The following is a 25,132-nucleotide window of genomic DNA, read 5'->3' on the forward strand; positions in this document are numbered from 1 at the left end:
CCTGTCATACGTCTCGTCAGCAGTGGAACTGTTTCCACCTGCCTGTTTGATGTTGAATCAGTTTGAATAGGAATGCTTTATTCGGGGTCACATGTGGTCTAAGTGCTGTGGGTCTACACCAAGTTCTAGATATCCAAAGTAGAAAAAATGAACTAAGTATAAATTCGAACTTTCATGAATATAACACCCGTGGTGCTGGTTATCTCAGACCACAGATATCTAGATTAAATAAATCTGCTAATAATTCTCTAGATGTTGCTCTCTACAATAAATCCCCATCCAGTAGGAAGATTCTAGATATGATTTGCTTCAAAAAAATTCGAGAGATTTCTTTCAGAAAATGGGTTCTATTTAATTTGTGAGTATATGGACACACCTGTCAGCGATACGCGTAGTTGAAGTAATACCTGAAAGAGTAGTATATGTATATATTCTATTTGGACTTGCTACAAAATATACATTGTATTTACGTAGTTAATGAAGTTATTTATCTATCTATCTATTTACACTCACCTTCTCTACTCTACAGATAAAAGATAGATAGATTATAAGCAACATTTGTTATACAAAGTTTCATCTGAAAGTCAATATTTTTTGACTCATTTTCTAATGAAAGTGTTGAATTTTTGAACCGAAAAACTAGTGAAAATGTAGCTTGATGGATAGCAAAAAATATAGGCTTATGGTTCTTATTCGTCAAATGCCAAAATTGAAAGTTTCAACGTGAAATAATCAAATAATAAACCATATTTCTGAGGAAATTTCACAGAACTTTTTTGAAGCACTCAAAATAACCTTAATTTTTACAACTTTTATGAAAGTGGTAAAAACATTGAAAGTTTCAACTCTTTTTTCTTCATTATAATTTCCTGCCACGTAGTAACGGCTACATCTATCAATTAACCTTCATTTTTTTAAATTATAATAGTCACTAGATTCAAAACATTGAAAACTCAGCGAGTTATGATGACGTATTACTATAGTTTGTCGGTGTATATGTTCACAAGTTGTTTATTATTAATGTTCTACCTTTTGAATTCTTCTATACTACACAATAGTTGTTGTCTCAGCTAATAAACTGTAAGAATTTCATAGTCCCACACTAAGTTAATTTTAAACTCAAATTGGGAATAGCTCTGTCTATTGGAATATTCAAATTACCAGCTTCAGGAGTTGAAACTCATATCGGATGTACATACTTACAAATTGATAACGCATGTATTTTCTATCGTCGACTCAACTGTATTTTTTCCTGATATACCTGACCTGAACGCACATTGGTATAGTAGGTTTCGCGGTATGTGAAGATAATCACAATATTTCACTACACCACGCTACACAATGAGATTGAATCAGGTGGTTTATTGCACTTGATAAGCCAATATCATTTAGAGTGAAACATACTATATCAATGCAGTGGTCTAATAGCCAGTGATACGTCCCTAATACTCTCAATGCAAATGACATGAGACTTGTTGGTCTCAAGGCTTTTGACAATTTCAGTTCCTCAGGTTTCGAAAGGAAGGCAGCCCTAACGAGACTCGATTATATATTCCCAGTTTTGATCAGAAACCGCTTTTTGTCATTATGCCCGCACGGTCATCTAGTACGCTTTTATACAGTGCGGACGTAAAAACTTCCCGTCTTAACTTTTCAATGGGTCAAGATATCAAAGTCAGTCAAAATTTTCCTTACATTGTGAAATGTTCCTGGAGTAATTTCACTACATGCTCTCTGTTTCTATCATCGAGTCCTGAAATTACCTGCGCCATTTCCGTTGGACCATTCTGAGGGACCATTATTGCCTATCCACCGATCGGGATGATTTTCAAATCCAAAGATTTCAACTAATATCTTGGTGGATGGGCAATGGCCCGTTAGGTTATCTTATATGACTTCCTTATGATTTTTGTGAAGTCTGAAGTTGGGTTTTTACCAGCGCAGTCTGTTCCAGAGGTGTTCCTAACGCAAGTAGCCCAGGAACGGTCCATGCTGTTGTTGGAAATATCGGTTAGGATTTACGGATTCTGGTTCTGGGTGTGTAGAAGTGTTCGAGGAAGTTCAATTCAACTTTAAATATATGAAAAGTACAAGAATAACACACACTACTCCATTATTGTCATAAAGTGAATGGGGAAACTTTTGAACATTGGTTGGCATAAATTGAAGTGAGTTTTTAGTATCTACACTTTTTTGAAATTATGATTTTTATTGTTGTTTAACCATTAAAAAACTTCAATTACTCAGGAAAAGCTTATTCATTTCCCATAAAACAGTAGTATTGGATAGAGAAATGAAATACCTATCAAACACGTTTCACAAAACCACAAATTTCGTAAAAAAATTGTTAGCACCCTCTCGGCAACAAGTGATGTATAGTCTATCCATTCCCAATTGGAACGGCAATAAAAATAAGAGTACAGTCATAAACATTTATGCTTGTGGCCCATAGTCGCCCAGATAGTTAGTAAACGTGATATCGAATGTAGTTGACGAATGAAGGCTCGGCTAGCTGGACTGGCTGAATACTAATTTTTTGTCCGTTTCACAATATTTCTTTATCAGTGCCGTGTGTTCGTGTGGTTGGGTGAGGTAGTGAGTGGTTTTGCAAACCGATTTTTGAAAACTTTTTCTAGAGATCGATTACCCTAACACCAAACTGATATTTTTGCACTCGACGCGCATTTCGCTAACAAGGTTAGCATTTTCAGGAGAAGCAAATTGATACTGAATCTAAAGACAAGGGTTAGCTGTTTATATACCTGAAGTTTTTTGGTCCGATGTGGACTTTGTTTGTTAAATGATGATTATCCTAATTGATTTTTCCGTAATTAACTAGTGGAACCACTACCTGCAAATTAATTCAACAATAGATTAAAAAGCGGATTATTGATTCGATGTGTGAAACACGTGGTCATATTCTCTTACGTTTGCCTCCATACTATTGTGTATTCAATCCAATTGAAATGGTTTGGGCCACAATGAAAGAAAGCTTGCGGAAATGTAATCAGTCACCGACTTTGAATGCTGTAGTGCTTGACAATATAAGGCGTGTGGTGAATGAAGTAGGTATGTAATAGTGATGTGTGGAAGAACTGTGTGGCCCACGTTATAAATGAAGAGAACAAATATTATGTGCAAAGTTCCATAAATCCGATCGTTATTCAACCCGATGATGATTCCACCTCATCCGAATTTAGCGAATGAGAATTTTGATTTTTTTAGCAATTTTGTTGGCTTCTATTATTTTGTAAATATATGTTTGACGAGAATTCGGTGGGATTATTTGTGTTTTCATTGTATTTAAGAGTTTTCGACTCGGAAATCAACTACCTTGAATTTCGAAGTTTTTCATAATTACCCATGTTGGAAAAATTCAGTTGAGATAACTTTTTCATGAGGTGATCAATTGCTTTGATTGTAAGAATAAGTAAGTGAAAAACTACCACTGAAAAATAATATGCTGACGCCTATGTCGAGGCGGGAATTCCTTCTCTATGCTGTTCCAATTGGTATTGGAAATACTATAACAGTATTGCCTTTGAATTTTATCAGTTCGTACTTCCATCATCTGATATGTTCCTATTATGATTCAAAATCTATGAAAGAGTAAATATAAATTAAAATGAATAGCTAAAATATCAATTATATCAAACAATAAAACGTGGTGTATTTCATCAGTTCGGACTTCCATTGTCTAATATAATAGTCTAAGTTCAATAAAATTGTAATATTCGGTTAATCTTTTTGATTTTTTTCAGGGTTATCAAAATCAATTTATATTATATTAGACAATGGAAGTCCAAACTGATAAAATACACCACGAAACATTGTCAACCACCTTCAAACAAAAATAAAACGTGGAATGAAAATACAAAAAAAATTAACAAGATACAAAATGGAAATTACAACAGAGTAAAAAAAGAACTGAAGAATAAAAAGAATAAAAATAAAAGTAAGCAAAAAATCAAAAAATAAATTGAAAAAGATTTCAAACCAAGAGTGAATATTCGTTTTGAGGGCACCCGGCGATTTTGAAAAAATGTTTGAGTGTACTTACGTATTTTGATGCGTAGATTACGAATCCGAAAGAAAAAAGCGGCGCTCTTCCTTATTTACAAAGTTACGTCCCTTCAAAGTTCAGAAAAAGGCAACTTTTCAGCCTTCTTTTTCACAAGATAACCTATTTGAAAACACAAGTATTTATTCACTAGGTCACCTTTACAACTTATTCCTCCTCAATTGACACTTTTCAGCTCAACAATCAACATTTTTCTTCTGAAGAACTTGATTTAAAAACGAATGCTAGCATCAGTTGTACCAGCTATGCAATTAACCTCAAAAACGTAAAATACAGAGATATATAACCAAAAAGCAGCTCCGTATATTCTTTTACATTTTTATTGAAAAAATATTGATTATTGAAGTGAAAAGTGTCAAGAAAGGAGGAATAAGGTGTCAAGGTGACCTAGTGAATAAATGCTTGTGTTTTTAAATAGTCTATCTTGTGAAAAAGAAGACTGAAAGTTGCCCTTTTCTGAACTCTGAAGAGCCGTAACTTTGTAAATAAGGGAGAGCGCCGCTTTTCTCTTTCGGATTCGTAATCTACGTATCAAAATACGTAAGTACACTTAAAAAGTTTTTCAAAATCGCCGGGTGCCCTCAAAACGAATATTTACCAAACCAAGCTACCTACTTCACGACGTTTCGATTGCCAGTATCCACAATCGTCTTCGGGTGATGACTATATAGTTGATATTTTAGCTATTCATTCTAATTTTTATTTGTTCTTTCATAGATTTCGCATCAGAGTAGAATCATATTTGACAATGGAAGTCCGAAATAATAAAATTCACTTCGAAACATTGTCAACTACTTTCAAACAGTATTCTCTTTGTCCCACCTTGAAATCATGTCCCAATTGAAAGTCGGAAGGGAACTTTTTACGCTCGCACTGTATATTGGCAAACTACGCAAAATAAACCCGATAACTAATATGACTGAAAAACGTAAATATTCCCAATGATACCTTAAAATTGAACTAAAAACATGGAAAGCCGGCTGTTTTGGATGGGCTCTTACCTAAAATTGTCCAAAATAGTTTAGTAGTACGATTGTTTTGTTTTTCCCCTCTTCAAGTATTTTCTTTACTATTATTGAATGATTGTTTCACTATCACTCATTTTTGTTAACCTAGAGTTGCCTTTTTCAAATACTAGAAAGGACCACTTCGCATTGAAATGACCTGTGGAGAGATTTTTTGAACTACTTGTTTTTTCCCAAGCTGGTAGCAAAAACCCCAAGGTGACCTGATTGTGTGCTATCAAAACGTCTTGAATATCACGTACTATTGTAGAATTCCCGGCAAAACATGAATTCAGTAGTTTCGCGCTCATTATAAAAACTAATTTCCAAGTCTTACCTATTTCGCTTGACGTACAAACAGCACTGTAACAATCACTTAAATAACAAATACCGGACTCATTATCGTTCAACAATTGTTAGGTTATCTACGATTCTTAAAATTCCCGCATGAAAATTATCTACCTACGGTGGAGGAAATAAAAGAAATGTGTAAGCTTATTCGTTCTACGTTCCATAGATACCTGTTCGTTCGTACCGTCTTATGAAAAATTCTACGGGGTGAAAAGAAAAACCGTACGTCTGACGAGGCGACTTTTTGGACAATTTCATCCCGTAACAACTGAAATAAAAGGAGTATGAACGGATATTATTGGCCACCTGAATACCACAACTGATATGAATGTGCGTTTACTCGAGACGATGTAATTCAAGGCCAATTATTTAAAATTAAAATGAAGATGAATAATTTCTAAAAGTCGACCACTTTAATTAACATGGAAAACAAAATTTTTAAATTTTATTTCAGCCACGATTCACTTGTTGACAGTACAATCCAAAGCAGTTAGAAATATCTCATTAGCGAACGTACGAAAATAGGTTTTTTCATTCTGATATTATACGAAGATTTTTATAATTGTATTGATTATAATATTCATCTTTTTGAAGATCATGAATACAATCTCGGAGCTAAAGATCGCTGAAAAGTCTAGAAAAGCTTTCCAAACTCTGCTTTAATAATTAAAAATCAAATCGAATCGAATTTATTGAAAAATGCATATTGATAAAAAGGCATCACTAAATAATCAGTCACTCATGGAGGTGTTTACATATTTCTTATGCTGGCAGTACAAAAACGAACTGGAGGGAATATCAAGGGAAGAGGGATATTTATTTCTTGCTGTTTTTAGGGTATTTAACCCCTTACAATCAAGATAAATCGATAGAGGGAAGGCCAGCGAGGGAAAACCAGCAAATCAAGAATAGCAGAGAATGTTTGGACCCATCAACATAACATCGAGTGGTCCCAAGCTGAGATCATACACAGGAGGAACACTGGTTTAGGAGGAACACTGGTTTAGAAGGAAATTCAAAGAAGCCGCATACATGTTGTTCATCGATGTATTCAGCCAAGCTAGCGTAGAGATACGCAATATATGGAAACCCATAGTCAAGCGAAAAATGACCAAGTCCCTCCAAACAGTCATCCCCCGCTAAACCGGTGAAGCAGAAAGAGGAGATGAGTGAAATTACTCGAATGACCCATAAATAGTCATCTCTCGGAGGAATTATTAGTCCAGTCATCACCCGAAAAAGATTGTGGATACGAAACGTCGTGAAGTAACTTGACTTGGAATCTCTTGATTTTTTATTTTTCATTTTTTGTTTATCTGTTTAATTTTTTTCTTGTATTTTATTTCACTGTAATTTAATTTTAGGGCTTGTTTGCTTAATATAATTGTTATTTTCTGCTATTCTTTTTTACTTCTTCTTTTTTAGTTCTTTCAGGGATTTCAAATAAATTTGTATTATATTAGACAATGGAAGTAGGTAGAAACTTATGAAATTAATCGATTTATGCTTATTTCTTTGATTTAAATTGTCAATGGGATACTCAAATACTGTTGAACTGTAAATCAACTATTTCTCTGATTATGAATACTCCGACCCGTTGCTTGATGAAAATTAATAACAGAATTTTCACAATACATTTTATTTAGAACACTCTATCTACTAAATTTTTGGTATTCCAATATCGAAGGGATTTTTCTGAATGAAGGAGTCTGAATTTCCAAAGTTTCCGAGAATCTGCTATTTCTATTTGTAGACGATACCTATCAATATTTGTAAAAAATTATAATGAACACTAGTAACTGTATTGAGACCTATGATGATATATAGAATAGTAGTTCACGGAAATCTCCACTACATTAAATAAAGACAATTTATTATTATTATTTTATTATTATAGTTCTGCAGTAGGAAAGCATCATTGACTTGTGACATTTCGGTTTTCTAACACTCCAATAATGCTAAATAATATTTACTGTTGATGGTATTTTCCTTTTCAAGGCAGTCGAGGAATATTACACCACGCACTACCCAAAATACGGAGGCCAGCTGATTGTTGTGCTTTCGGGGGCTTTGAATGAGGTTCACCAGTAGCTCTCCACTCAGATGATGATCGTTTTGATTTTGGAGTGGAGTGATGAATCCATGTTTCGTCCATTGTCACATATGATACAAACGTTTTGGTTTGTCATGGCCAAACACTGCTCAGAATCATCAAGACGATGTTGTTTCTGGTCAACATTAAGCTCGCACGGCATCTACTTTGAACAGAGGTTTCTCATAGTCAAATGCTCATGCGATATAAAGCCAACACTTTCTTTTGATATCAGCACAATGTCAACTAACTTACGCAGCTTTACTTTTCGATCATTCCAAACGGTTTCGTGGATTTTAATAAGTTTTCTGGTGTTACTGCCTCATTTGGACATTCACAGCATTTTGCATCATCGGTATCTCTACGACCACGTTTGAAGTCGGCAAACCAATGTTTAATTGTTGTTTCTGATGGAACGGAGTCCTCATAACACTTTTTAAATAATTGCTTCACTTGAACGGTATTTTTATCCTTCAAGAAGCAGTGTAAAAGTAAAACACGAAATTGTTGATCCATTATTTTGAAAATAACAAAAGTAGTGTCAATGTTAGCACAGTAACTCACAAACTTATGAGTAGAATATTATGAAATTTCAACAGCTTTCTTTTGTAGGTTAGTACTTACTGAAAAAGCGGTGGATGCAATAAAACTGGCGCCATCTATGTGTTAGACCCGAGATTTTCCAGCCCATGTAGTAGTATATATCTTCGTGCTTCACAAATACAATATGAAAAGTCCTTATAACACTTTTTAAATCATTGCTTCACTTGAACGGTATTTTTATACTTCAAGAAGCAGTGTAAAAGTAAAACACGAAATTGTTGATCCATTATTTTGAAAATAACAAAAGTAGTGTCAATGTTAGCACAGTAACTCACAAACTTATGAGTAGAATTTTATGAAATTTCAACAGCTTTCTTTTGTAGGTTAGTACTGACTGAAAAAGTGGTGGATGCAATAACACTGGCGCCATCTATGTGTTACACCCGAGACTTTCCAGCCCATGTAGTAGTACATATCTTCGTGCTTCACAAATACGATATGAAAAGTCAATTTAGCTTAGCTAATAGCCTTTTTCCAAATTTTGATTCATCATGAAACACTTTTTGAAATCTGATATCCCACAAAAACAGTTTGATTAAGAAAAAAAAATTCATAATATTAAAAAAAAAACCACAAAAATGTCCTACCTTTAATTTCTTTATATATTCTCCTTCTTAAACTCACAGTTCATTTTTGGCTGCCTCATCTTCATGATTGTCTCGAGACGGTCCTGTTGCTGTTGGAACAAAAACATAAAAGAATTGGTCTCTTGCCCCACATTTCAGAAATATCAACACTTCAAGTATGTTTTTGTTTATTTTGGTAGAAAAACAAGATATTACTACAAATTTATCACACTTCTTGATATTAAACTCACAGGTGTTTACGAGAAATATCTTTTCTATCTGTTATACAAACACTAAAAGGTCTATGACAATATTGACATGTTATTTTTTCAATTCTGCGTAAATACAGAAAAACGAATTTCATGCTATGCGCTCAATTAAACAAATCACATTAACAGTCGTCCTTCCAGAAATACTACAGACTTCTAAAAATATTTTCTTACGTGAAAGCACAGTGGGACCAATGACCCGATGTTTTGGACGAAATTTTTGTAATGCAATACAGAATGAAATATATCAAATGTGTTTCAGCACGTATCGTACAGGGTGTTTCCTAAATACATTGGCACATTTTGAGGCATTCCTTCACAACCATTACAAAACAGTATCCTATGATTACACTTATAATCGCTAGGTTGAGATACGGGGTGTTTAAATAAGTATAATGACAGAATAATAGTCTGAGTTCTGTTGCTTTGGAAAGATTTAAAGTCAGGGTAAGAAATACTATTTTTCTTGAATCCTGAGAATTTACCTGATAAAAACGAATATCAGTGTCAGCCAAAGGTCATCATCTTCAAGTCACCACGAAAACCCTGAGAGTATCGAGGCGATCGAAAGAAGGGCCGATGTATTCTTTGAGAATGACAACCGCTTCAGCAGAACAGGAATTGGTGCAGAATTATTACAAAGTCACTTACTGGACTATAGTGTTAGACTAAGTAAAATGAGGCAGAGATAGTGAACAAAAGTCACTTTTTGTGTAGGAAATAAGACGAATTGTGAAAAGACATGATATTAGAACATCTTACAAAACAACAGATACAATGATATCTTTGCTCACACATACAAAACCCAACAACACAGAAGAAAGAAAAAAAATGTGTTCAAAAGATACTAGCGTATATTCTTATATCTGGAGAAGTGTATTTTGAACAGCTGCTTAGAAATGAATCGTATTCCGTTACCTGCCTGGAAGAAAATTATGAATAGAGAGAGAGAGAGAAAGAAAGAGAGATAAGCATTCTTTATTGTCTGAAAAACAAAAACTCTTATTGACAAAGCGTATCTTATATCAGTATTTTAGAAAATATACACATAATAAACCAGTCAGAAGTTGAAACCTAAATAATTTGAAACAAGACTTATAAAAAAAACAAATTAGTTAAAAAATGGTGAATGAATGCATAAATGAATCATCAAATGCTACATCAGACTAGGGTAATTACATTACCACAAGATGACTTTAGTGTTGCAATTGAATTCGATTTAAAATGTATACTTGAAAAATTCACCAGCGCAGTAGTGTGGTTTCTCACTGAGTAGTTTTCAATGCATTTTTAAAAATTGTTGAGCTCTTAGTTTTTGTCCTTATCTCCATTGGTAGATTATTATATATTTTACAACCACTGTATATAAGAGAGTATTTGACAAGATTTGAGGTTGGAATATTAGGTAATCTAATATGTTGTGCTTGCCGAGTACTATAATTGAGCGGAATGGTTACTCCAAAGTGATGGTGGAACGGACTTCGCCTAGAAGACAGCAAGAGCCTCACAAGGAAGAGAAGCCATCACAACCAGTACTTGTACTTCTCTACATCAGAGGATTGTTGAAAAGAATAAGAAGAATTGGGTCCAAGTATAACATCAGAACCTGCTTCAGATCTGGGAACACTATCCATAACAGCCTCCCGAGAAACAGGCCACCAAACGCAGACTGCGATTCCAAGAATTGCGTTTACTGGATTATCCCGCGAGTGCAGATAATCCTACATCGGTGAAACTAAGAGGCTATTGAATGTTCGTATTGCCAAGCTCAAAAAACACACACAGCGAGGAGAAACCAGCAAATCAGGAATAGCAGAGCATATTTGGACTCATAAACATAACATCAAGTGTTCTCAAGCTGAAATCATCCACAAGGAGGAACACTGGTTAAGGAGAAAATTCAAAGAAGCCGCATTTATATTGTCCAACAACGCATTCAGCCAAGCTTGCGTAGAGATACAACATATGGAAACCTATAGTTTTTGATTTCTTCAATTGGTGACTTATGTAATTGCATGGCAATTGATTAATTTATATGAGTACTCGATAAGTAAGGATATGTTGCTTGATGTTTGTTTGAAAGTGGTTGACAATGACAGACTTTAAACAGACAGAACAGAATATTTCATGGTAAATTTTAATAGTTTGGACTTACATTGTCTGATATAATTTGAATGTAAATTGAAATGAGTAGCTAAAAATATCAATTATATTAAGCAACAAAACATAAAATGAAATTATAATTTAACAAAAATAGGCAAAAAATCAAAATTGAACAATTAAAAAGAAAATAGAAATAAAAAGTTTTCAAACCAAGTTACTTCACGGCGTTTTGAACAATTGTCTTCTGGTGGTGACTGGACTATTCCTCCTGAAAGATGACTATTTATAGGTCACATGCACGGTTTCCCTCTTCCTTTTCTCCGCTTTACTGGTTGAGCGAGAGTTGAGCGTTTTTTCGCTTGACTTTAGGTTTCCATATGTTGCGTATCTCTACGCTAGCTTGGCCGACGGCGTCGTTGGACAAATAAATGCAAATTCTTTGAACTCTTGTGCTCGGCAATGTGGATTTTCAATGGCCTCTTCGTTTCACCGATATAGAAAATGCCGCACTCACGGGGAATCCGGTAAATGCAATTATTGGGATCACAGCCCGCGTTTGGTGGCCTGGTTTTCGCGAGACTTCTACGGATGGTGAAGCAGGTTCTGATGCTGTACTTGGACACAATTCTTCTTATCTTTTTCGAGAATCCTTTGACATAGGGAAGAGCAATGGTTGTGACAGCTTCTCTTCCTTATTATGCTCTTGCTGTCTTCTAGTCAAAATCTGTTTCGGACCATCACTTTGAAGTAACCATTCCGTTGAAGATCTTTTTTGATAATGCCTAGTTCCTTCTTGAGACCTTCCTTCGTATTATAGAGCCCGAAAGCTCGATTCATTGGAGTCTTGATGACCTCTTTTGGTAGATTGATGGTGGTTGTATTCGTGATTCACTGTCCCGTGTGACTTCCTTCTCCATTGTGAAGGTGATGGAAGGTTCAACGCTGTTGATGTGCTTCAGAAAGGTGTCTACTTCGGAATTTTCATGGTTCCACACTATGATGGTGTCGTCAACGTGAGTCATCCAGACTCGGAGCTTCTTCTCGGTTTCTTCAATGGCCAAAGTTACAAACCACTTCATATATATTGGCTATAACTGGTGGAACCTGGCGATCCCATTGGCAGTTCCTCAACCTTGCGTGAATAATTCGTTCTTCAGTTGGAAATAGCAGTTCCGTACAGAGCATCCTAGTAAGTCTATGATTACTTCTATAGGTGAGATCGTTCTATCTTTCAGGTCCCCGACTTTGTATAGCTTTCTCTGTATGATTTGAAGTGCTTCTTCAACAGAACGTTGGTGTGAAGGCTTTCCACGTCGAAACTGATTGATTGATCTTGCTTCGTGACTTCGATTGCCTCTATTAATTCGACGAAATGCCTTGAATTCTACACATAAGATGGAGTTTTTCCTTGTAGTGGTTGTTTTTCCAGAGATTTCTAATCATATTCGAATTACTTATATTAGACAGTGGAAGTTCGAACTAGTTAATATTGCTTGTTATTGGGTGGGATACTGATGTAACACTTTTTTTTTTCATTAGGATTTTTCAGAAGTAATCGGGAATTATGGAAATATATCCCGAAATTGTGATACATTTTATATCTGTGATAGTAAAATTATACTGCCTGAAATTTTTTTTATTATTTGAAATATCAATAATTCACAGACATATGGAAAAAATATAAATACATTACTATGAAAGTATTCAAACGGAGAAAACATTTCGAAAGAACTTTTTGTGAAATGAAATCACCTCAAAATCGACAGTTCTATATTTTCTATGTTATTGTTGAAACCCATTTTTCAACCAACTTTTGGATGATTGGATAAAATGGAATACGTTTAATGAGTATGTTCCAAAAACATTTTTAGAGACCAATAAAAGTTATTATAACTATTTTTCAACTTCTTTTTCCTTAGTAAAATGTTGCGTTGCATTTTGTTGAATAGATGAAGGAAGGAAAAAAAAGTGTTACAAAATGAACGTACATTTATTACAACTTTCTCAAATAAAAAATATTACAAAACTCATAAAAAATACAATTCGATGGAGAATTTTTCTGGTTCCATTGAATTTTTTCTTGAGAGAAATATTTACAATGATATCGATATTACAACTTCACTACGCTCAATTTCAAAGAAACTATTTCACAGTTTTGGCTTCTGATATATATATAGATTTATTTTAATTGAATGAGTAGGGTGACAATTATTATAATTCACCATTTACACAACACAGCAGGTTCGACACACTACGTCATCTTCTGAGCTAGTTTATAACTCGCCCAGAAAATGATCATTTAATTTAACAGTTTTTTATGTGACACAAACAGCTTTCAACTTCATCGATGAAAAATTTTAGTTGTGAGATCTGCAGGAGTATATGCTATAGTGAAGTTGCATCAAGCATGAATCTTATGGAATTTTTGAATACATCATTTCACCAAAATCTGACATCCTAATCGCCCAATTAGAATAACATACACTGGATAAATAATTGTTCGTGTCACTCATGTTTTAATTTATTTACCAAAATGGAAGTTTCTCTGAAAGAGTTTTAATTGTATTTGTTTTATTTGTTAAGGATTTCTCTTCTTTCTTCAATTCAATTCACGCCATTACCAACTGTTTTTGAACGAGAAAATCTCGCTTACCCAAGATAAACAATGGTCCTTTGCAAAGACAAGCCATAGTAAAAATTAACCAGTAAGTCTACTCCCACTACTTTCATTCATAAATTCACAAAGTTCTTGGTGACCTCGAAACGAATTGTGGATTCAATTTCGTTTTTTTACCATAGGCATGCGATCAAATAAAAACGAAATTTAAGGTTATTATAGAATATTTTGTGGTGAATTATTTATAAGCAACTAAAAAAACTAAAAACAATAACAACAGCGAATAAACTAAACACAATATCAGTTTTAGACCGTTTATTATAACTAATGGGATGTCCATAGTACCGTCGAATCCTTCGATACTACAGCACTGAACACATTGGATGAGAATCTCATCCTAGGAGCGGTTGAAGGTCCCCGGCAACTCGGGCGGATCACGTGGTAAGCGAGCCTACTGGTTGTATTATTCTACTGTGGACAAGCTTTGATATCGACCGTGAATGAGGACCTACTGTCTGTTTCTCTCTGTAAGACACCAGATGGAACCATATTTCAAAAATAAAGCATTCCTATTCAAACTGATTCAACATCAAACAGGCAGGTGGAAACAGTTCCACTGCTGACGAGACGTATGACAGGTCAATACAGCGCTGTCTTGTGTTGAATAATGAATAATCGAATATTGAGTAATCATATTACAGAGATATACTACATGGGCTGAAAAGTTTCGAACCTAACACATAGATGGTTTCATGATATTCTACTCATACGTTTGAGTTCTGTATCTGTAGAGTAGGGAAGGTGAGTGTAGGCCCACAGCACTTAGGCCCACAGCATTTAGGCTGTGGGTATCCTCCCGGGGAGTTGTCCTCCTAGGTCATCATCCATCCTGTCCTTTCCAGGAAGGTGGACAGGTCACTAGGAGATCGGCAGGTGTAGGCCAACACTCGCCGAACACACACTCTCTTATTGACGATAACTCCGGACATTCGCATAGAATATGCCTAGAGGTGTGTCCACTAGCCCTATATTATGGAGGTGTTTCCTTAGTTGACAGTGGCCAGTCAGAAATTCTACCGTTAAGCGTAGATTTTTATAGGCCATCGCCAGATATTTCTTCAGCGTTAGCTTTCCAGGATCGCCCAGGGTGATCTTGGTAAGATGTTTTGATGCCATCCCATCTCTTTAGGGATTGAGCAAGGGTGTGACGTTTGGCTAGTTCTGCAATTGTCTAAATCATCAGGCCATAGGTGCCACTGGTCCTAAAATTCTTAGTCCAGCCGCTTCCTTGACTAACGAGTCGGCAATGCGATTACCTTTACTCCTGTTGTGCTCTTTAAACCACCTCAGGATAATGTTATTATCTACCGAGGCTTTGGCTAAATCTTGGTGACACCCTAGTACTAGCCCTGAGGTAACACGTTGTCTGTTCAAGGCTAATAGGGTTTTTCTGCTATCAGTGCAGATTGTTATGTTTTTGCCAGAAATTCCTTTCCTGGTTATTTATTTTGTGTCAATTGAGATACCAGCCAGTTCTGTTTGAACCACGCTAGTATTTTTCCCATTCTCCGCTTAATCCTTAGGCTTAGTGATCTGGAGTACACTCCACATCCTGAGCCTTCTTTGGTTTTTGAGCCGTCTGTATATATGCGTATTGCATTTGTAGCATCTGACTCTGTGTTCTGTTTTATTTATGTTTTGTTGTATGATGGAATCGGCCGATACTTGATGAAAATCCATAACTAACGTATTCCAAAAACACTTTATTGTGAGATTTTCACTAAATTGTTTTACAAAAACGCAACACGTGTTTCGCCATACAATGGCTTCATCTGGCGTGTCTTTCAACTTGAAAGAGTGAGAGTGAGAGTTCAATGCTAGCTTCCTGTCGAGGATAGTACCAAGGTATTTCACCTCTTCAGAGAAGTTTAGTTTGCTTTTTAAGATTTCGGGAGGTTGAAAGCCTGATAAATTCCTTTTCCTGGTGTAAACGACCATTGTGATTTATTGTGATGAAAGAGTGTTTCAATTTTACACTGCTTTTCTTGATTGGATAAAACACCTTTCAAGCAAAGCAACGGCTTGAGAAGCGGTGTAAGGAATCTGCTTCACCAGAAACAACAATTAAACGTTGGTTTGCTGACTTCAAACGTTTACTTAGAGACACCGATGATGCAGAATGCAGTGGTCCATATGAGGCAGTAACACCAGAAAACATAAAAAAAATAACGAAATCGTTTTGAATGATCGAAAAGTGAAGTTGCGTGAATAATCTGACATTGTAGAGATATCAAAAAAACGTGTGTTGGCTTTATATTGCATGAGCATTTGACTATGAGAATGCTCTGTTCAAACTGAGTGCCGCGCGAGCACATTGTTGACCGAACGTCTTGATGATTCTGAGCAGTATTTGACCATGTTTAAACATAACAAACCGGAGTTTTTGCGTCGATATATGACAATGAATAACATGGATCTATCACTTCATTTCGGAATCAAAAAATCATCATCTGAGGGGAGAGCAACTTGACTGATGAGTTGTACTTGACTTGAGTTTGTTCCGTTATTTTATCTTATATGGAAATTCTAACTGGGCTTGGAATCAAAGGTATACAAATAGAAAAACTAATAACTAGCGTTGCTCCCCTTCATGGAAATGCTCATTCTTCTGTCAGCTCCAGAGGTGGAGTGGTAACTTGGATCGCTTTTACTACTAGGGGGAGGATACCGCCATCTCCAAGGTTTCTGATGGATGTGGCCATCTGTTGAAGCCCTTTCTCGGAATGGAGGGGTTTCCACCGGACTGGTGCTGGAGGCAGTGCTCTCTTTGCTTCCAGTCTCGTCTTCTTCTTCTAGCTCTTCCTCTGTCCAACGTCTACCTGTGGAAAATGATTGAAACATGTACAAAGTGCGGATTACAATCATCTTATGGAAAAGTATTGTTTTAGTGTCTATGTCTTATCAAATATTCATAGTTGCGATTAACTTGAGGGGTGTTATTTTGTGTCTTGATATAGACAAGACATTGAGATATGTATAGAGCCGTAATGGTTAATAAATTAAATTTTTTAAATAGAGGTCTACAGCTGTCAGTTCATTTTACCCTTCCCAGGATTCTAATAGCCGATTTAGTAGAATGAAAATTCTTTCCCAATCAGTTGGAAGTCCTCAAAAAACCAATCCTTATGGCAGCTTAGGCTGAAATAACCCCATGTAAGCTGCTCTCGAAACATAAGAGGGAACAAATTCATTGATTCTACGAAGCAGGTAAAGAGTGCTGGATACTTCAATAGCGAGATCTTTGATGTGTTCTTTCCAATTAAGTTTTTGATCCAGTGTTACCCCCAAAAACTTAATGGATTTTTGACTGTTCTTCAGTTCTTTTAGTGTGAACGTAATTGTTTCAGTTTTTTTGACATTCAAGCATAACTTGGCTGCAGATAGTAGTATCGTCGGCATACTGAATCGTGTTGAGGGGGTTCATATTCGGTGGAAGATCATTAACATATATCAGGAATTGTAGGGGTCCCAAGATTAACCTTCGAGGCACACCTGCTGTTACACTCACTGCTGGAGATCTAACACTACTTTGTTCTACAACCTGCTTTCATTTGGAAAGGTAAGAATCGATCTAATAAGCTATTTTCCCCTAATTCCATTGTACGGAAGTTTATCGAGTAGAGTCGAGTGTGACACACAATCGAATGCCTTCGAGAGGTCACAGAATACGGCTGTGAGTGCTTCCCCTCTCTCAAAGGCATTCACCGTGGCTCGCACCAGATCGGATATGGCATGCAATGTAGATAAATTTTGTCTGAATCCACCTGGGACTTTGACAGCAAGTCGTTCGAATCCATAAATTCTATTATCCTACTATTCATTGCAGCCTCAATGGGTTTTGATAAAGTTGGAATTATTGAGATAGGACGGTAGTTTTCTATCTCATTTTACTGAATTTTAGCTTCTCGGGATATACACCTGTCTCAAAGCATTTGTTTATTATTTTGGTGAGAGGTTCTACTAATCCCTCTTTCATGTTTTTCAATATCTTGTTACTTAATTCATACACATTAGTGCAACCAAATACACAATTAGTGGATTTTGATAGGGTGGTGCATTCATCAACTCTGAACATTCCATTTCAGGGTAATTTCAATTTGATACTGCCGAACTAACTTTTTCTGAAGCTTCATACCTTTCTCTGGTGATCTTATGAATGCATTTTTGATAAAGGTTTGAATTATATGTGTTTTAAATATATTATTTTGTTAAACAGCTATGGTCTCCCTTGGAATCCCTTGAGCAGCGGAGTAATAAATCATTTTGAAGTGGCTGTTCAATAGACGTACCTAATTGAGTCGTTCAGAACGTGAAAATTGTATTATTCACTCTGAACAATCAATGTTGGTGTATGGTTTGATACAACAAATTTCAAAACTTCTTATAATTGATAGATTATTTTTAAATGAAACACTCAAAATGTTATTTTCAAAACATTGTATGAGAAGCACTTCTGAATATATCACCTGAGTTAGTGGTGTACTTTTTTCCCCAATATTGATAACTGTGGTGCCCTCTGAAACTCCACAAGACCTAATCAATCTAGTTCTATCTAGTTCAATCTAGTTAGGGCTAAACGAACGCTTTATTACTTTAAACAACTGTAGCGAATTTCAACCAAATCGGTGTGAGGATATTCATGATATTTCATAAAAACAGTTTTTTTTTAACTTCAATGCCCTGAATCTCAAAAACGAAGCAACTACGGCCATATGTTCGTGAGAACTTTTTTCTCAAAGCGACTTAACGAATCACCCTCTGAAATTTCGTTCTGTAGTTAGGAATCACCCTGTATATTCACCCTTGAAAACTCGACAGCTTGATGTAGTTCACTTAATTTAGCTCGAGCAATATCTAAGTTTTGAAAATATAACAATGAATTACCGGGTTGCAGGAGAAATCACCGTCAGCTTGAATTAATTTTGAGCTGTATTTATAGCGAAGCATTCAGGCGGTTCAGATGCTGGATTTTAAAATATTGTATTTTTCATCATCAACAAATAGGTTTAACGAAGTGTATCATAAATATGTCAAGAATGGTTTCACGTAAACATGCCGCAGATACTTTATAGATTTCAAGCTAGTATATAACAATAACAAAATCATATATTTCGATATTTCTGTATTCAGTATTTGAACTCGATGGAGATACTATCATAATGAAAATGATTTATAATCTGATTTGCCTCTGAGTTATAGACTTGTGCACATTGCCAATGGGCTTGTTTCATGATTTTTAGTTTATAGTTCACTTGATAGAAATTTTAAATTGAAAAAAAAAACAGTGTCCTTTGTTTCATCTCTCTAAGTACCGTAGTTTTCCCGTAATTAATTATTAAAAATCGAATGTGGTAGGGTGGTGACGTCAGGCCCCTATTCCCGCTTCTTGTTCGATTGACCAATAGGAACAATAGAAATAATCAACATTGCCAAATCGTAAAATCTACGAAGCCTATAATCATCAATTTAATTATGGAAGTATATATGAACCCGTTACCGTTTCAATTAATGAATAAAATGTACACGAAAAATAAGTTCTATATCTAAAATCAGTACACAAAGTCGATAGATCACAAAATATTTACCTAAACTATGATTTTATGCATTATTTAATAATTTACAGTTATGAGAATCAAAAAATATAGCAACCTGGATTGAAGAATCATTTCAAATATTCAATTTATTCTATACAACTGCAATTCATTATAAAAAAAAACGATTCCTACATGCATACCTCTTTCTAATATATCTACTAAATTCAAACGTTATAGGCTCGCTTGGGTAATCTGTTGAATCTTCCAAAACTTGAGAGGTAGGTTGAATGAGGTCAAGTATAGATAGAATTGATTATACTCGAACTGATCCAACAAAAGCTTCTGAGGTAATAATACCATTAATCAAATGATAAAATTTAATTAATTTTGTTTCATACTTTCAGTAACAGGATTAACTCCATATAATACTTTCTGTGGAGAATACTTGGCGTTGAAATAAAAAACTCCTGTCATCAAATTCAATATTTTCGTTCCTCTTTCATTTATAGTAACTTTTTGAATGATTTCTATAAAGTCTTGGAAGAGTAGAATTATTGTAGTTCTCTCTTTTCAATACTTTCACCCATTTTTTTTCTCATCATTTTATTCTTTGAGAACCTAAACTCATATGAAATAACTCACTTATAAACCAATGCGCTTTCTGTTTTCTTGTGCCTTTCCGCATAATTAAAATTAACACAAGAATGCACCATATTAATATTCAAATATATTTCTAAAACACTTTTAAAACATACACAAACTAAACTCGATGAAAAAACGAATTGTTTTTACGCGAGCTGTCAGCTAAGAAAAAGTTGAAACTCAATGTTGCAAAAACAAGCAGAATGGATCCGATATGACATACATTTTCAATGCCGAATAAACCAATAAATTGTGACATGGGTACTTCATTTTCCTGAGAAAATGAACGATCAATTAAAATTTTCTGTAATTATTCATTCATTTTTTTCAAGAATAAAGCCAGCAACCAAATAAATATTCAATAAGATACAACAAGATCAAGACAATAAGATCACTCGAATCCACGAATTGAGCATAAAAATGGACAATAATATTTGCCTTGATAACTGATATAGTACAAGTTATATCTAAATATAATTCTAAATAGAATGAAACGAGCTATATTTTCAAATGGTTTTAGAATGCTCATGAACCCTAATAAAATAAATCAATTATGCATTTATGCTACCCACCAAAAAATAAGAAATTCAACGTTACTGGTATATTAGCCATATTGTCATCCAATCAGCCAGCGCCCTCTGTAGTGTATGCGACAGTGTGATCTTTCCAATGTCAATGATTTCCACAAACTTCCTATTTTTGTTAAAATAATTTCAAAATGAATGTTGAGCCTAGTTTTGTTAAAGCTGACTCCCAAAAACTTACCAAGAGTCGATTTTGAAATGATGGATGAATTTTACTTGAAAAATTTGCAATACTTTGGTACCGAAATGAAAAATGAAAAAATTGAAACGGTAGGTAGTATATTTAGTAGGTCCCTGTTATTCATGTGACATTCATTTCAGACTTTGTCTTTTATCGAAGGATGGACAGTTTTGATTTAATTTTTATTTTATCTCGGCCAAGGAGCAGTATGACGACTGAAAAGAGAATCAAAAATATGTACAGTGAAATGTAGAATTACTCCAGAACATATCAATCCAAAAGTAACCTGAAAAAATATTTTCCGGAATGTAAACTGATGACAGGGAATATGCAGCAAAATAGGTACCCGCCGAGACCTACCTTTTCCAAAAAAACATTCTATAATTATATAATTGTAACAGTTGTATTCACACCGAGTTGACAACAATAATAACAAAAATGGCGTCCGTCGAATTGGATCATCAGATCTGTGATTGGATATTAAAAATCAATACACTTGGCAACTCTGGTCTAGACACGATCAATTTTATTGGTCAACAGACACGCGGCCAATTTAAATTCTTGCTTTTCGAATTATTTTTCCTGCAAATATAAAGAGATTTTGGGACCGATTAGGCTTGATAAGTATGATATACCCCTAACTCGATCAGTCTGAAAACAAACTATTATCATTTTCCATAGTATGAAACAAGCCCATTGTACAAATCAATTTAATGCAGAGTGCAACAGACTGTTGGTTGACACTGGAAGTCTCAGCATTCTGGAAATGACCTCTGACTTTATGTCTCCAACTATCAAGTACGAACTGTCTTACACAGTACTGTTCCCGAGTAGAGAGGATTGGATACTCTGGGAGAAGTAAATATTGAGAGCAGAAAGTTGTTGGTTCACAGATGGATTAAAACACCTTCCGGTTCCGGTGCGAGTGTTTTCAGTACACGTACACAAGTCAATATAAATATTCTCGGACAGTCAAGCGGCGTTGGAAGCTCTTGGCTCCTACCGAGCAATGTCTAAATTGGTAGCAAATCGCCAAAAACGACTCTCCTTGATAGGAAGATGTAACAGATTGTCTCTGGTCTAGATTCTTGGACATACTTGCCTGGAAGGCAATAAGGCTGCTGCCTCCTTTGAAAAAGAGAGTGCTGCAAGCAGCTTCATCGAACCAGAACCTGCCATTGGCATCGCTTTGGGCTTTGCCAAAAGGATTGAACACCTATATGAGGAATTGCCACTGATGGAGCTAAGAAAAATATGTTTTCAACAATTCGGGGCTTCGCCTCACAACAGTGCAATTGTCACCAGTTTTTTGGCTGCAAGTTTTGGTAATAATTGGATAGCAAATTAAGAACCCAACCGTTGGTAGGCCAGGTCACCGGACCTAACGCCTATGGACTTTTACCTCTAAGGAAGCTTGAAAGATCTTATTTTAAAATTTCCGAGCAATTCTAGATACGAATTGGAAGCGGCAGTGATGCAGAGTTTTGCTTATCTCACTCCTATTGAACTAATTAATTGGGCAAAAAACGTTCAGAAAAGGTGTCGAATGTGTGTTGGAGAAGCTGGTAGACATATCGAACACCTTCTCTGAACAAATATATTTTATTGTTTGTTCTTTATCATTATTAAAATTATCATTGTTGAAGTTTCATTTATTAATAGTAAATATAGTATACATTACCGGTTTTATTAAAACTATGCGTTTCAATTACTGCTGTGAGAAGCTTTCTCAACATTTGATAGCTACTCTGAACAATTTCTTTCTGTTTTATCGGCGCGACGTCCAAAGCCTACTTGATCAAAGTGTGGGATTGAAAGTCTACATGAAAAATCCTAGAAGCTCTGTATTTCTAAAATGACTAGCAAAAAATCAAGTGTGCTACAATTTTGGAAAACTCTATTGAAATATATAGGAATATACAGGGTGTCTATTTGAAAGAAAATAGTTGTACATCAATTAATATTGATATCTCATTTAAAACACTTCTACGTGAAAAGTGCTTTGAAAATATTTTCATAGAAAAGATACATTTTTGACAGGAAAAAAGTTACGGCAATTTTTCAAAAATGCACATTTTCGAAATACATGCTGCAACTGAGAAACAATGATAGATAGGTATCGATATGCGATATGTGTCCAATTTGGTCCACTCTGTAAAATTTTGAATTCGTTGTAATCTCATTCTATTGTAATGCAGTATTAAATTGTAGTACACTGAACAATATGGAAGAAAATCTGTCTGTCTGTTTAAAATCTGTATTTCCGTTAACCAGCTGTCGCACCCCTACGAACGACAACGACAACCCTCAGAAGTCGAAACTAGGGCTTGAACCACCGACCAACACGGCAGTCAATTCGAGTGAGTGAACAAAGCACCCACGTCGAAACGCCTGGCTACCGCCCGAAGAACCTATTAACTATTCTGAATTACATTTGCTCAGACAGTTTACTTTTGAATTTTATTCACGTGTTTGTCGGATGATTATAGTTCTATTCTGTAGTTATTTTAATTGATTGAATAACAATTAGTAATTTGGAAAAATAACGAAAGTGACATATGTTTTTTCAAATTCATTTGAAATGTTTGTTTGCATTTTTGTCAATTTCATTTGGTAGTTCGTTATATGATTTCATTTCAGAATAGTAAATGAATTGTTCACCTATATGTGACAGGTTATATGACCTATATATGACAGGTAGAATATTATCGCAAATTGTCTGCCTAGATGTGTAATTGAGAACTTGTAAGGTAGGACACCCAACCAAACATGAGAATCAAAAGCAACCAGAGTCTCGGGATGCTCTCTTGTGGTACGCCCGCTGTTGCTTTTTTAGTAATATAATTAATCCCGATACTGAGTATTTTCAGCATAAAAAATCTTACATTTTTTTGTGTAACTTTGACCATTCCGTTGGAACTGATTAATACAGTTCATTGTATGATTTTCACTATAAACAGTTTATTAAAAACCGTGGCACGTGTTTCGCTATAGAATAGCTTCCTTAAGCGTACCTAAACACATGTCGCGGTAAACTGTTTACGCTTGAGGAAGCTATAATATAGCGAAACACATGACGCGGTTTTTATAAAACCCTTTATAGTGAAAATCATACAATAAACTGTATCAATTAATTTCAATATAGATTTTCATCAAGTATCGACCAGTTCTATTCAAATACCATTCAGATTTCAAATTACCTAAAGTACATGCAGGCCTACAACTATATGGAATTAAACTACTTGGGGAGACAGCTGCGGAGCATAGTAACCTAACGGTGTCCGGAGATATCGGCTCTCTTTCACTACCACTTCTGCGAAGCTTGGTGGGGTTTTTGCTGTGAACGCGCCAGAACCTGCAGACATCACGAAAAACATTCCACACCTGAAAAATAAGAATTATTATGAATCTATGTCTATGTCTGTATGTCTGAATAAGATAAACTCACAAACTACTATAACATGTATGATTTATTCATGTTACAATTCAAATTAATACCTCAAGAGTCTCGTGTGATTAAAACTATCACGAGAAAAAATAAATTCTAGCGACCTGACAAACCGATAAGGTAGGCGTGATGAAGAAAGGTCGCCATTGCATTGGTTTTGTTTCAGAATGGAAATTGATACATACTTGACACTTGCTTTTGTTTGATTGAATCATATGAAGGGTTATTATTACTGGTTATGGTACGCGGCTTCGGTCATAGAGAGATGATATAAAATTTTGTGATAGTTGAAAATTTGAATTAAAAGAGGTCCATGTACCTATACAAAACATGCCTCAGATGATCCACAATGTTCCAAGTCATCCTGGAGCATTCAAGACTGTTCTGAATCATTTCATTATGACCTGAGATGTTTCTAGGTATTTTAGAACGATCCAGACTATTTGCGAACATTCTGAACTGTTCTACAATTTTTTTTATGGAGGATAGATGACTCCCATGCTTTTCAACTTCCTAGATCGTTTCACAATAATCTGGGATGTTCCAGGATCTCCCCGAACATTCCAGACTATTTTCAAGCATTCCAGAATGTCCCGGTAATGTACTACCCCCTATATTTTCAAAACCACGTCCTTCAGGTGGATAACGTTTTCCATGGATGGAGTATAGATAGCTGCCAAAATTTTAAAAACATTTTTACAAATTTTTTTGATTTTTTTTTCTCTACACAAAAAGTGACACATGGTTGTTTTTGTTTTCTTGATAGTATTCAAAAATATATCGTGAAAATTATTTGTTTGAAACTAATTGTTCATTAAATAAATGAAGAAAATATAAATTAGAAAAAAAAGTTTTTTCCAGAATAAAAAGCAAATAGCAATAGCAAAAAAAATGTTAATCAACAAATGCATTTTTAAGCAATGAAAATTTTTTAAGGAACGAATTTGTTTTTAAAAATCATAATAATCATCACTGATATTCCAAAAATAATTTCAAA

General features: G+C 35.0%; 2 protein-coding genes across 6 annotated transcripts in view; both read right to left on the bottom strand.

Annotated features, from left to right (window-relative positions):
- LOC111507025 (aminopeptidase N) overlaps positions 1-8,919 on the bottom strand; it is a 70,949-nt gene extending 62,030 nt beyond the window's left edge. The window contains exons 1-2 of one of the 4 annotated variants that reach the window (XM_023162251.2): positions 5,607-5,625; positions 5,423-5,547 (exon numbers count right to left, since the gene is read on the bottom strand). The gene's annotated coding sequence lies outside the window, so the exon portion shown is untranslated. Of the gene's footprint in view, positions 1-5,082; positions 5,264-5,422; positions 5,578-5,606; positions 5,626-8,718 lie in introns of those variants that run through there. The other 3 variants (XM_023162252.2, XM_023162250.2, XM_023162249.2) reach the window with 3 other exon arrangements.
- A 4,121-nt stretch (positions 8,920-13,040) lies between these two features.
- The window catches only part of LOC111507026 (ras-related and estrogen-regulated growth inhibitor), a 155,448-nt gene continuing 143,356 nt past the window's right edge, over positions 13,041-25,132 (bottom strand). For both annotated transcript variants that reach the window (XM_074182963.1, XM_074182965.1), the window contains exons 5-6: positions 23,888-24,071; positions 13,041-16,565 (exon numbers count right to left, since the gene is read on the bottom strand). In XM_074182963.1, the coding sequence (XP_074039064.1) occupies positions 16,312-16,565; positions 23,888-24,071 (438 nt within the window). In that variant the 3' untranslated portion in view covers positions 13,041-16,311. The remainder of the gene's footprint in view (positions 16,566-23,887; positions 24,072-25,132) is intronic.

The sequence above is a fragment of the Leptinotarsa decemlineata genome, unplaced genomic scaffold, assembly GCF_025532065.1.
Source record: "Leptinotarsa decemlineata unplaced genomic scaffold, Ldec_3_MD MMD2_tig00026330_RagTag_RagTag, whole genome shotgun sequence".
Lineage (NCBI taxonomy): Eukaryota > Metazoa > Arthropoda > Insecta > Coleoptera > Chrysomelidae > Leptinotarsa > Leptinotarsa decemlineata.